This window comes from Ambystoma mexicanum, chromosome 6q (assembly GCF_040938575.1).
Source record: "Ambystoma mexicanum isolate Mex_15411 chromosome 6q, UKY_AmexF1_1, whole genome shotgun sequence".
NCBI classification, from domain to species: Eukaryota; Metazoa; Chordata; class Amphibia; order Caudata; family Ambystomatidae; genus Ambystoma; species Ambystoma mexicanum.
In genome coordinates, this window is record NC_090937.1 from 1,126,368,042 (window position 1) to 1,126,382,021 (window position 13,980).

Here is a 13,980-nt window from a genome sequence, read left to right on the forward strand (position 1 = left end):
GAAGCACAGCATACAGTTTTACTCGTATGCGGATGACACTCAGGTGTTCGTGAGGATACAGAATTCAGAGGACACGTTTGAGCTAGTAGAAAAATGTTTACAAGAAGTACAGGTCTGGATGTGCGCTAATCAGCTATTGCTCAACGCTGAGAAAATAGAGGTGGCTATATTCACTTCTAAACATCATTTGCAACATAGGAAGGAGTTACAGTCTCCATGCTTCTTAGGGACACAGCTGAATTTCGCGAAGAAAATTAAGAACTTGGGCTGTGTTTGGGAGGATAATATGGGATGTGGAGCACAGGTGGGCGCAAAGGTGCAGCCTGCATTCCATTCCTTGCGTCTTCTGTGACACATCCTGCCATTTGTTGCGAATTAAGACAGAGCAGCGGTATTGGGCACATTGGTAAATTCAAGACTGGATTATGGTAACGCAATTATCAGTTACACCGGCCTGTCAATTGCAAACACTAAGTGGAACAAAATGCGGCAGCCAGGCTGGTGAATAGGGTAAAGAAATCAGCCCCCATTTCTGACTTAAGAAGATCTTTACACTGGTTAGCGGTGAAAGAGCGAATTGCCGTTAAAATTCTTTGTGTGGTATTTAAATGGGTCAACAAAATAGTGCCAAGATACTTATCAGATAAAATTAAAAGTCACGTCTCAATAAGGCAATTGCGCTCAGTTGACAAGAATCTGTTCCAGGTACCACACAATAGGTGCGTGAGTAAAGGGGATCGCAGATTCAGGGTGTATGGCCCCAGATTATGGAACAAACTACCTCGAGAGATTTGCAAGATGAAAACCCTCCCTACATTTCGTAGGGTCCTCAACACCTACCTGTTCTGCTAGAGTGGAGGAGCAGAAAAGATGGCATGAATTCATAACATTACCAAAGTGAGAAATGGCAAGATGAATGGTATTTGATACAGCAGCGCCCAAATACGATTAGGTTCGTCAGGTTTGCAATATAAATTACTTTAAAAAAAATAATTAAAAAAAGATGGGGTTTGCGTCTACAAAACTAAGAATTTAATATCATTCACAGACCCGGAAAGGAGGCCAACCCGGCCAACTTCTTATCACGCCACCCCAAGCAGGTGAAATCAGACAATGTGCCACCTTCCTCGAGTTAAGACTTTAGGGCGTTCACAGACTACATGGGTTTCAAACATAGGAAGGTCCTCATTGTGGCCTCAAGATAATGGCATGATTGAGCGCTTTATGGCCAAACGGAAGCGGACATTACAAATCTCCCAGTTGACAGGACAGCCATATGAACAGGTGCTGCATCAACTTCTGAGGGACTAGAGGAGCCGCCCGCACAGCTCGACAGGGAAGTGGCCAGCTGATGTGTGGCTGGAATGTCTGCCCCAGAATACCCCACCACAAGAGTGCCACAGAGCCTCTCGAAGGGGACCAGGAGATACGGAACAGAGATGCCGAAGCAAAAGACAAGATGAAAGTCTAAGCACATCACAGGAGGCACGCAAGACGATCCACCTTAGCGCTAAGTGATGTGGTGGTCGTGAAACAAACCCGGACCAATAAAGCCGACGCTTTCTTCCATGAAGATCCCCTCATCATCACCATGAAGGACTCCCTCATCACAAGTGAAGGGCCTGGGGACGCCAAGTGATCAGGAACTTGTGCTTTAAAAGACTATCAGGAACACATCAGGCGTGACGACAAAGAGCACAGGATGAGGAAGGGCCCTACACTTCAGACAAATCATACCATGGAGAGGGGGAAGATTCAGATGCATCAGGGCCTGATGAAACAGAGCAGGATGGCCAGCGGGAAAGGATAGAGGTGGGGAACCTTCGTCCACAAAGGGACCGAACCAGACCCAGCAGACTCATCTAAGAAATGGGGTAAAGTTATGTTGTCAATGTTTAAATTTGGGGGGGGTGTGCTGTTAGGATGTAGTTAGCATCAAGGGGGTCGGGACGAGGGGGGGAGGGAAGTGGCGTGGGAGCCGGTAGGGAGATGACGTAAGGAGGAGTAGAATAAGACGTAGAGTTGTGACCTCTGTCTCATTATTTCCCGCGTCGCGAAGCGAGCACTCAGGCTGCCTGATCCCGGAAGCCCTGGCAATGCAGGGTACAGCCAACTTTACTCATACAAGAACAAAACCAGGGCCGGCTGAAGGTGTCATGCATGGCATGAGGACATTTGGCAACTATGCCTGCTCTAATCCCACTCCCGTCCATACGGACTCTTCAAAGTCCCATCCGGAACCCCTCTCTACAAAACCCTATCCAGATCCTACGACTATAAAGCTTTGTCATGCCCAGTATGCATTGTTCCCATCCAGACTGTGTTGTTGGATTATTGGATAGCAGGCTGGGTTTCCACAGTTCAGTTTGCACGAACACATTTACTGAATGATACTTGTTGCATCATCCTGTCAGAGGAACAAAGGAGAACTCACGAGAAACAAACAATCAGTACAAACTCATCGTTATCTGTGTCAAGCTGGAAGCAGGCAATCCAGTACCCTCTCACAGAGATCCCCAATGACTTGCTGTGTTTTCCCATATGCCGTGCGCTTAGTTTGGCCACATTTCAAAGCTCTACGTATGTATCAAGTTTGAAGCTACCGTGCACTTGCACTCACGCGCTCTCCTCGACAGCACGCCATTTACTGTCTGATCTGAATCGATCGCGAGTTTTTCAGTGCCTTCCGTATCACGGAACGTGAAGTGAACATCACGTGAAGAGGACACGTTGCCAGGTCCGCTTTTCCAATAGGAAGTTGTTTCTACTGTAGTCACTGAGTTGACTGTAGTTCAGGTACCGCAGGGATGCTGCAACTGCTGGAGAAGGTGCCAGTTCCCCAGATTGGCCAGGTAGGGATTTCGGGGAAAGTAGTGCTAAGGGATAGTTAAGATTGGTATAAAATCGAAATGGTGATGATACGCAAATACTTGTAAGCCGCCATCTGTTTCAGGGAACTACGAATGGCTATTTTAAGAAATGATTTCTGCGCATTGCTGCTGTAATCTTTTAAAGATCCCTTGAGTGGTCATACTGGAAACAACCCGAGTCTTTTTAAGGTTGTATATAATTACATTTTATTTGCTGAGATGTTAGTTCTGTTAGCCGTCGATACTTCGAAAGCTAGTGGAACTACCACCTCGGACCGACAAGGCGCTAAACCTTTTGACCATTATATTTCTTGCATTTTATTCCACCAGCATGTATCTGCATAACAGCTGTGTAGCATGCACACCATTTACTACGATGACTCTCCCCACCATTGGAATGTACTTAGGTAATGGATCCCAATGGAACCTGAGAGACATGGAGGTTCCATGGGAGTCCGTTGGAAGAGACTTGGCAGGAGAGAGCCAACTCAGATGGATGCTAATACTAGAGTTCTGCTATTTACTACTTTTTATCTTAAACTGTAACTTGATAAAGAAGGTTGCTTTTGTACTTCAAGCCTCCTGCCTCATCATTACCTACAGCGTGATTCACATATGGATGATGACACTTCAAGCTGTTTCTCACCAACTGTACTCGTTAATGTTCCAGTTTTCTGTGGTGCTTATGTGGCTACAAATTATTTGAGTGTCCCCACCCACAGCATCACAAATGGCTATGTTTCTTTTATTAAATTCTTTTTTTTTTACTGTGTTGTAGTCAAACAAATTTTGACTTTTCACAAAAGAAAAAACAGTCTGTATAGCAAAATGCCAATCAATGAAATAGAATACAGAGACATGCGTAACATCCATAGTTGGAACAGAAACCAAACAAAATGAAATCTAAACAATAAGAATCAGTAAATGTAATAGGAATTAAGTAAAATAGCCCAACTTTTTTCCTGCCTAAAAAAAATAAACCCCATTCATATTATTAATATTTGTCCTCCCTCTCATTAACGTTAGCCGGCCGATTTACATTCTTCCAGCAGTTTAACTTCTTCGATCGTAAGGAATACCTCATTACCTGAGGCTAGCCTTACCAAAAAAACAATCTGTGTCCAGCCACCAGTTGTGGCAGACAAATCTAGCCAGCCATTGTGCCCTCAATGCTACGGTCCCTGGACAAATAACAAACAGATGCCTGAGGGGCGTGGCTACGAGAGCCATGTGAGTAGTCGAGTTCTGGAGGAGCTCCTGCGATCCAGCATTCGATCCTGATCAAAAGTACATAAATGCATGCTCTGAGGTCCTGAAAATTCGTGCGCTTGTCTATGAAGGTTGAGCTTGGGTGCCCTACGAGTTTGTAGCCGGGGCTGTAGAAGGAGACGGCCCAGCGTACATCACCGTGTCCGCATATCCTGGGCCGCCTAAGATGGTGGTCACGCGAGGCTTACGGGAGTCAGCCTGCGGGAGATCGGCCAGATGCGGACAACGGAGCACGGCGGCTCCTGCTGAACTTGTTGAAGAACCCCTGTGTGGGGTCCGGAGGCCAAAGAGGGGGCCTGTTGCACGGACCCCCAAGCTGTTAAGCTCCTGTGGTTGGTCCGGCGGGACACCGCCGCCCCCAAAGCCGGTGTGGGTTCGGCCGCGCTTGGCGAAGGGGATTTAGTGGGGGACCCAGCTCGCACAGGCGGTCCTAGGGGGCGAGGGAAGTGGCCCGCTGTGAACGAAGATGGGCGGATGACAATCAGAGCCCCTGCCCGCCGGAATCTCGGAGTGCTCTGAAAAGCACGGAAACTGGGTTGGCCCTCCCGCTCCTTGGAGTGCGGGAGCCTGGGGTCCTGCTGCCTGTTACTTGGGCCAGTGAAAGGATTGTATTGTGGACACAGTTGAGCCTGAGTGCATTGCGTCGGGGACCCCAAAATGGTGGCTTTGTGACGCTAACAAAGGAGCTAGGTGGGGGCCAAAGGCGGACACCAGCGCATCGGGACTTCTGGGTTTGTCCCGGCATAGGATGCATCAGCTTTTGTTGTTTTAGGGTTTTAGGATACAGTCTTCCATTTGGAATGGCAGGAATGATAAAAGTACCCACAGTTTCAGAATTGTGAATCAGCACTTTATGAGAGGAGGCCGGGTAGCACTGCCCATTATGAGTTGAGGGCAATTGCTGGGCCGTGGAGAAAGAAGATGACAGAGCCTCTTTCAAATCAGAAGATGTATGGCAGAGGGGAGGCAGGGCACAAAGAGAGGTTGAGCTCGTTGGATGGCCCAAAGTGGGGGACCAACGCTTACCCCCAACTGAAGGCAGATAACTGCTGCCCACGGGATCCGGTAAGATAGCGTCCGGATAAGAGGGCGTTCCTTTTTGGCTTCGTAGGCCAGCCCTCATAGCTGACACCAGTTGGTGGGTAGAGTAAGCCTTAAGGCAGGTATTATAGCTAAACCCAGGCCCTGGATCAAAGGACTCGTAGGAAGAAATAGAATACGACCCCCGCAGTCTCCGGGGAAATTGTGTGAGAAGAGGACAATGCCGAGGTTGAATAGTAGGGACGCAGTCACAAGACTTGTTCTATTGGCAACTGAGCTTTCTAACCAGATCAAAGGGCTTGTGGAAATAAAAAGAAAAAGTAACTTAAATGCAAGCCCAGCAGTCTCTGGTAGAAAGAGATAGGATGGAGAGCAAGGCCGCCGTTAGGTTGTGAAGCGTCCCTTCTTACACCTTAGTTTAGCTTCCCCGTGCTCTTCTTTGCACGAGTACGGTGTCACAGAGCCTCAGAATGGTAATCTAATTATCAATTTGTGTTATGGCTGTATCCCAAGCAAGCAGTGGGTCTTGCCTGCAGTACAGGTGATGAACAGACTTCTTATCAATTAGTTATTGCACTTACTAATTGTTCTGTCACCCGGCAGCCATCCACGTCGAACAGCTAAACAGCAGTCCTTGATGAAAAAGTAACTAGCCCTTTGCAAACTCGGGCTTAGCGCCGCAAGGGTGCCGGAGGGCTTGTTTTAGCCACTTTCACTTCCTGCTTGGGCGGAGCTATACAGAGGTGGGCAGAACAAAGTAGCGCAACGGCGCTCGAATTGCTTCTCCTTTCGGTTTCCTCCCACTGTAGCTGCTTCCAACTCCACAGCACAGGGAGCAGCCACAGCCAAACAGCATTCCTTGATGAAAAAGTAACTCACCCTTTGCAAACTCCCGTTTAGCCATTGCGTGAGTTATTTAAGCAGATTGCCTTAAGCAAGGATTCCCCATCTAATTGTGTTCGATGGGGCATAAGGGGTCTGGACCAATTCCTATAGTTGTTTGGCTCAGTGTCTCTAAACGTAGGTGTCCCAAGGCGTGGGTAATTGCCCTGACCTCCTAACTGATGCTCTGCCCCCTTAAATGGGGGTCCTCCATCCGGCCAAAGGACACTTTTCAGCAGACTTAAAAGTACACTGCTGACAAACCAGCAAACATGTTGTCGAGTCTCTTTTTTTGCTGAGCCTGTCCTTTCACCTGACCAGAAGCTTACACTATGCCATAACTATGAGAATAGCATTGAGGCAGGGTCCACTCTGTTTAAAAATAGGATTCCATCATGCTGGGTACACTGTTGTTTGCTAAATGTTGTGCATAAAACTCTGCCATACCTGTGGCCCTTTCTTTTGAATATTTTATCCCAGGGTATAATGTATTGGCTTCTTAAACCGCTCAAGCGAAAGTAAATGCTTCTTGTGTGCTGACCACTGTTCAGACCTTACAAATTATAACAAAAATCCCACTAGATCTGCAGGGCGATTTCTTTAGTTTACATACTAGATCTAAGAGAAATGCACTCGCCTCAAGTTGACTGGTGACAGAATATTTACCAGTGCTTTTTGTAAAATGGTGCATGTCGCCATAAGCACACTTCATGTTTGGTGCAATGCTGCCAACCATGCACAGTGAAACATGCATTTGCCAGTTTCTGCAAACAGTGTGTTTGCAGTAAATGCAAAATAGGTTCCTAACATCCCCATACGCGCTAGCAAGGTTGAGTATCATGCAAATGGTGCTTGCCCTTCATAAAAACTACTCACCAATGCTAGTGGGCTAGTAGATTTTGCAAGCCCTGCAGTTATTGGGAAACTAAGCTACGGGTTTACATCTTTTGATTTTCATATTGTGTCAGAATTTCCCTCACTCCCACCATGAATATGTTATTATGATTTATACCGTGCACTGCTGCCATTTTCATGATCTCCAGGCTCCCAGATAGATCTGAAAAGAAAGGGGATTGGGATGGGTTAATTAGTGAAATTGAGATGAAAAGAGTAAGAGAGCTTTGAAGTGCTGTTGGTGGCTTCATTTTGAAAAAAACAGTCACTGTGTCCTGGTATGTTTTTAGTTGGTCGATGTTGGGTGGTGTTTGGTGGGTGGTTGTATGTAAGTGTTTTATTTGCATCTTGGGTGTTGTGGAGAGTCGGTAGATTGCTTGTAGTTTGCAGTGTTTTTGTGTCATGGTTCTTCAGTGTTGGGTGCTGGGCATGCAGAGTATTAGAGTTTTTAGTAGGGGGTTGCCGGAGTTTTTTTCTCTGCGTTTGTTTGATCCGTTGGGTTAATCTTATTGTATGGTGTTTGGGGTTGAGTGTGTATTTCTCTAGGTGCTCTGGTTTCCGGAGTCTTTTATTGTGTTGCGCTGTGGTCTGTTTTCGCCTGTGTTCTCTCTTTAGCTTGGCAAGTTAAAGAGCCATGTTTTTAATAGTTTCCTGAATTTTAGGTGTTCTTCTGTTGTTAGTATATCCTTTTGGAAGCGAGTTCAAAAGTGTCACCACTTGGCAGGAGAATACTGCTCCCCCCCCAGATTTGTATTTTGTGTATTGCTTCGGTTCGAGACGAATGTCGTTTCTGGACCGTATTTTTTGTGTTGGTTTGTAGATAGACGTTTTTCCATATATGACTTCCGCTCATTGGCCGGGGATTTCTCGGTGTGTTATGCAGAGTTTTGTGACTGGTAACCAATGTAATGTTCTCAGTGCTGGTATGATGTGTTATTTCTTAGTAAGTCTGAGGAGTAGTCTTGCTGATGCGTTCTGTATTTGTTGTAGTTTTCTCATAAGGTATTCTGGAATTCCGAGAGAGATCCTGGTGGTATAGTCTATTTTTGACATGACGAGAGCGATGATGGCGAGTGTCCTGTGTGGGAAGGTAAAGAAGGGCAGTATCCTCTTGATTGTGTGCAAGTGGAAGAAGCATTTTCTTAACTACTGTGACTTGTGGCTCTAGGGTTAGTTTGTTTTCTGTTAGTATTCTGAGATCTTTGACCACTTTGGATGGCTCTGGTGGATTTCCCAATTCGGTAGGCAATGCGATGTGGTGGTTATTCAACGGGTCGCTGCGTGCAGTCATAATTTCTGTTCTGTCCTGATTGAGTTGAAGGCTGTTGGTGCTCATCCACTGGTTTAATTAAGTGAGGCAGTTGGTGAGTGTTGGGTTTTGTTCTCCGCTGGCATTTATTTTATAGATTATTTGAGTGTCATATGAATAGCTATAGCAGGTGAGGCCATGCTTTTTGATGAGGTTAATCAGGGCGGTCATGTAGATATTTAAGAATAGTGGTGATAGCGAGGAGCCCTGTGGGACTCCACATGTTTTGCGAGTTGCTGACTTGTATGGTGCTATCCAAGTTGCTTCTGTTTTTTTCTGTCAAGAAGGAATTTAGCCAGAGGAGCACTGTGTTACCTGAGTCTTTTGATGAATGTTTCGTGGTGGACTGTGTCGAAGGCTGCTGACAGGTCGAGTAGTATTAGTGTTGATTTGATGTTGGCGTCTGCGTGGGTTTTGAGATCATCCCATATAGATAGTAATGCAGTTTCCGTTCCTCTCATGGGTCTGAAGCCTACTTGTGCCTGGTCTAGTATCCGATTTTTTTTTTTTCTTCTTTTTTTCTACATGTTCCAGGATTTGTTCATAGGAATTGCTTTCTAGTAGTTTTGCAGGGTAAGGGATGTTTGAGATTGGTCGGTAGTTGGTTAGGTCTTCTGTATTTCCCGATGGATCTTTAAGGATTGGCTTGATGTGCGCAGATTTGAAGGCTTATGGCATGGTTCTGTAGCTAGTGAGTGATTGAAGAGGTTGAGGAAATATTCTGCAGGTGTTTTCTGGGTGAGGATAGTCTTATATACATCCGTTGGGCCGGGGTCTGCTGGAGAGCTAGCTTTGTTGCTTTTGCTCAACAGGCTGTTCAATTTTTCTGTCGATCGGCAGGAGCTGGTTTAGTCTAGTAGGTGGTTCCGGTTTTGGCTGGTTGAGGTGGTCGATGGTGCTTTTCGCTTGCTCTTAATGATTTGAAGGATGTTTGATTCTGTTTTTGAAGTGGTCTGCAAGATCATTATATCGTTTTTGGGATGGGGTGGGGTGGGTGTTTTGTTGCGTACTGCTGGGTTTCTTAACTCGTTTGTGATGTTGCACATCTTTTTCTAGGTGTTTCTTGAGTGTGTCCCATTCATTGTAGAGTGACTTTTTTTTTCTTGCTTTGAATATTTCGGCTTTGTATAGTCATATCTGTCTTTGGTATGCATTTCCTTTCTCTGTATGAGTACGCATCTGGCCCAACCACTTCTCTGGTTCGAACCATACATTTTACAGCACATATATTTTTAGAGGGAATGGCAAAAAGCCATATTTACATGCAGCTTGAAGGATATAACATCTCATCAACAGTCACTCATCCTGCCGAGCTACCTTGGTAGCTTTCTGCTTTAGGACGGATAAATCCATTTTTAAAGAATTCAACAATGGGCGTGGATCCCAACTTGTGCTCAAAATCACTATCTTATCACTAGCACAGTTCATGTACATTGTTGTTTCATCTATAGCCACACTGAATACACATAGTCTCATTTAGGATGTACAGTCAGAATTTGAACACTTAACATTTCTACAGGGGCAAAATTAGCCTGTGGACCCCCGTTGCTAAAGAACTAAGGACTCAGTTGGTCCCTTTCCCCTCTGTACCCATGCCTATGGGTAATATCTCACCTGTTACATAGACTGTTTCTGACTACATATTACTTGAAGATGAGATATGCGTGATGCCTGTTTTAGCTAAAAGTCCACTATCTCTTACTAAGTGCGTATTATGAGGTGGTTGATCAATTTGTGATGTCTTCTCATTAAAGGTAGGCTGTCTGTTGCATGTATGCACATTGTGCATAACAAAAAACTGCATGCTGGCCTCAAATAACGACAAAGAGCTGCTGACTATCACGCATGTTTAAACCAGAGTAAAGACCTCTCAAATTAATCCATTTTAGGTGTGGTATTGTATTGTAGTTGTCATTTATATAGCGTCTTTCCCCATTTGTATGGCCTCAATGCGCTTTGTGGTAGGAACGTCCTCTGTACCAAAGTTCAGGTATGGGAACATTCTCAGTAAAAGTCCAGTGGGCCTCATGGCAGTGCAGCTCTTCCTCTTTTTGGCCATGGTGAACACAGACCCTTGGGATACCGTTATGGCACCCCTGGGTGGGGGTACAACCCTGTACCCCTAGTGTATGTTTTTGTGCACCTGTGTGTTGCCCACAGAGCAGGGTATGGGCTGGTGCAAGTTCCATGCTGAATGTGACACAAGCTCTGAGTGTCCTCCATTTTGGGATACCCATGCTCTGCCATAGTAAACGGTGGATTCCTGATAGACGGTAAGATGGCCTCTGGGGCCTCTTGGTTTCTATTGCCTGCTTGTTTTCCCAAAGTCCTGGGAAGCCCTGACTCTGTCCCTTCCCCTGACTTGCTGTTGGGTGGAAGAACCATGTATGGTATTGTGGGGAAGTCCTGTCCAGACTGACCGGAGCCTTCCCAGTGACTGTATGTTGTGGATACACCCTTGGGGTGGGACCTAGGTGAATAGAGTCTGTGACCAACATGCATTCTATGTTATGGGTGTCTGGTGTCTGTGTGTGTGACACAATGAATGAGACAGCCCTGCCTGAAACTGACTTGAATGCAGTGTGGTATGCTGAAAGGCTGGGTGCTTGTCCCAATCCACATTCCTTGTTATGTGCATCTGGGTGGAAGAGAACAGCCTGAATGCCTGTGAGCCTGATTGGCTGCCTGCCTGCATGAATGCCCTTCTGTGTGATTAGCTGACTGAGCCTGGCTCAGCCAGAGTGAATGAGGGACAGATGTGTATACCTGGGGAACTCTCACTTACCAATTGCTTCAGAAGCTGAAGTTGAAACTTGAAGCTCATCCTTGAAGCCCAGCTGGAAGAAGAATTGCTGCTGCATTTCCTTTCAATGAAATCTAAAAGCTGTCAAGTCTGACGAGAAACGATCCGAGAGACCTGGCTAGGAGACCTCTCCCCGAGCTACGAGGGACCTTCTTGCAAAACTGATGTTCTTCAACAAGGCGCCCTGGAAGCCAGTCCCAAAAGGCTGTTGACAGGAGAAGGGGTCCACCGAGAATCTTGAAGTAAAGCACTGAGACATTGAGGTCATCGAAGTCCTTTGCCGTCGACCGGGGTTCGGAGGATTTCCGTAACTGCTGGAAGCCAGGCGAGTCGTGTCGACCAGAAGCGCAGACAGCTTGATGTGGTGTTGCTCGATGACTGGAGCCGCAAAGCTCCACCTTGCCTAACAACATTGATCGAAGGGCTCCCTTGACATCTTCGTCAATCGCTTTGTCCCGCTGAAGAAAGTCAAGGTCATCGGCTACCGAGTAAAGTCTGCCAGTGGGTTTCCCGCCACCCAAAGCCGACAAAGACGCCCCAAGGACACTGACGAAGTGAAGATCCAAGGACCAGCCCGCGGTCGAGTCCTGATCGCCGAAGCTATCCCGAGGTACGTGCTGCAGCACCGACGGGCCGGAGGACTGCCGAAGCAACTCCCGACACTTGCGCCTGCTACCATTTTTGAAACTCCCGACACTCGACGCCCTCTGCCTGACCCACATCCACCACTGATTCTTCTTTGTGGCAGCGAACAGTTAACATCGAGGTGGACCGCATGCCTCATCATCCCTGGACTACCTCGACTGATCGTCGAAGACACTGCGAAAATCAAAGCTGCTGTCTTGATGCCAGTGTTCCACATTTCTTCGAGGATCTCAACGCCCTGTGGCTCCTGCTTTAAATGGCGTCCACTCTTTTTCAAACAGGTACATTGGGGGTGATAAAACTTTTTGACCAGGAAATAAAACTGATTAAACATTTATGGACGGGGCTCGTTAATACTTTTGTTACAGGTTGCCCAGGTGGGGGGGATCCTCACTCAGAATTATGTAGCTAAAGAACACATTCTTCCATTGTTTAACCTAACTTGCCTTCCTTCCTATGATCTATGTGGATACACCTTACTGCATGATTTGTATGTTACCTTATAACTGTCAGCAGTTGATGCATTTTATAGGAATCTAAAGCCAAGTATGGTACCACATAGACATTGTATATGTTTGCCACATTAGAATCACCAGAGTACAAAGTGTGTTATTAAGTGTGTATATATCTCTGAACCTTATTTTTATATAAAGAACTGTGTTAGCACGGAACATAGTGTGTGGACATTCCTTTGTGGGGGCTTGGGGACTCACTGTACTTACAAACCAGCCTGCATATCCTCCTGAGAGCTTAAGCCTTGGTTGCTCGTCCATACGCTACCATATAGAGAACCTTGGCTGGGGTGCTCTGTGCTTCTACTCTGCCATACAGAGGGCAGAAGTACAGATACCCCCTCCAGTCTTTACACTACCTCTACTACCTCCACCACTACTCTGTCTCCCACTCTACCTCGACTGCTCACTCTCCTCTCTCACACAAACACTCTACAGACCCCCCTCCTTAACAATATCCTCCGCACTCCAAAATCCTCTCGTCGTCTTGGGACTCTTGGATGTCCTCGACCTCCTCTTGTCCTCACCTAACTAACCCACACTGACGCACACTTCTTTAAATACCCCACCCCTCCCCCAGGATTGGCCAGTTAACTTAACCAATAGCTCCAGGGGGTGTGACAGGAGTAGGGCCCAGGCAGGAGTTAAAAGGGGTAGTAAGCCCAGCCCTTTTTCCAACATGGACCCTGCTGGGGTCCCGGGTTGCTGGATTGATGAAGGCCTGCAAGCCCTTAAACGATAATACTGTAATCCCTGGTGGTTTAATAGGTTGAGGCCTCATGGTTCCTTTTCATTAATGCAATACAATCCCAGGATGGTTAGTGGCTTAGGCCTCCCTGGGCCTTTAATTATTAATCCCTGGTGGTTTAGTGACACCATTTCCTCCTTGTGGGCTCCAGCTGACAACGTCAGCTGGAGCCGCACTCCTGGACTGGTGGTGTGGGTTAGCGTGACACCCCTTTGGTACTGCGCTTCCCTCTTCGGCGGGGATGCTGCTGCTGCCACGGTGCTCCCTGTGGCCCAGAGCACGTCGTCTTTACAGGTTGGGAGAGTTGGGGAGGGGGCCGGTCTACATTTTGGCACCAGTGGGATTAGGGTGGGCTCCCTAACCCCCCTTTCTGATAGGGCTGGCCCTGTCACACTGGGCAGTTTGTCAGCTGGGTTGTTCTCTTTTCCTGGGTTATGCACTATGTCAAATTGATTTTCTTGCAGCTGTAATCGCCACCGTGCAATTCCCTGTGGCATTTCAGCATTTGAGGGCTTGATGGTCAGTAACGATTGTGAATCGCTTTCCGTACAGGAACATATGGTAGTGCACACATGCCCATACCACAGCCAAGATTTCTGGTTGATAGACTCGAGCTGGCATGCAACACTATGCGACGTGCTGACGAGGATCCAGGTTTAAACTAAGCCGCGATAGCCCCTATCTCCATTGGGCTGGCATCCACTGTGAGTTTGGTTTCTAGGTCTGGGTCATAGTATGCCATGCATGCGGCAGAAGCTATAAAGTCCTTAATATATCTGAAAGCCTCCTTGTATTCAGGTTGTGTTCAAGGCATGCTAATCATGTGGAAATAAAAACGTTTGAGGGTATAAGCATTCTGAATGCGTATACTGCCTAAATCCTAATCGCATTCAGGAGGATTGTGAGATCTGTGCTACTTTTATCACAAAAACCCTCAAAGATAGGAAGAGAAGATTGGCCCTTTGGCTCAATGATACCTTCCCCTTCAGAGGCAGAATCCTCTAAAA

General features: G+C 46.7%; 1 protein-coding gene across 1 annotated transcript in view; it reads left to right on the top strand.

The window, feature by feature from the left end:
• The first annotated feature begins 2,670 nt into the window (after positions 1-2,670).
• COMMD8 (COMM domain containing 8) overlaps positions 2,671-13,980 on the top strand; it is a 371,100-nt gene continuing 359,790 nt past the window's right edge. The window contains exon 1 of the mRNA XM_069631717.1: positions 2,671-2,852. Within this exon, the coding sequence (XP_069487818.1) occupies positions 2,808-2,852 (45 nt within the window). The 5' untranslated portion in view covers positions 2,671-2,807. The remainder of the gene's footprint in view (positions 2,853-13,980) is intronic.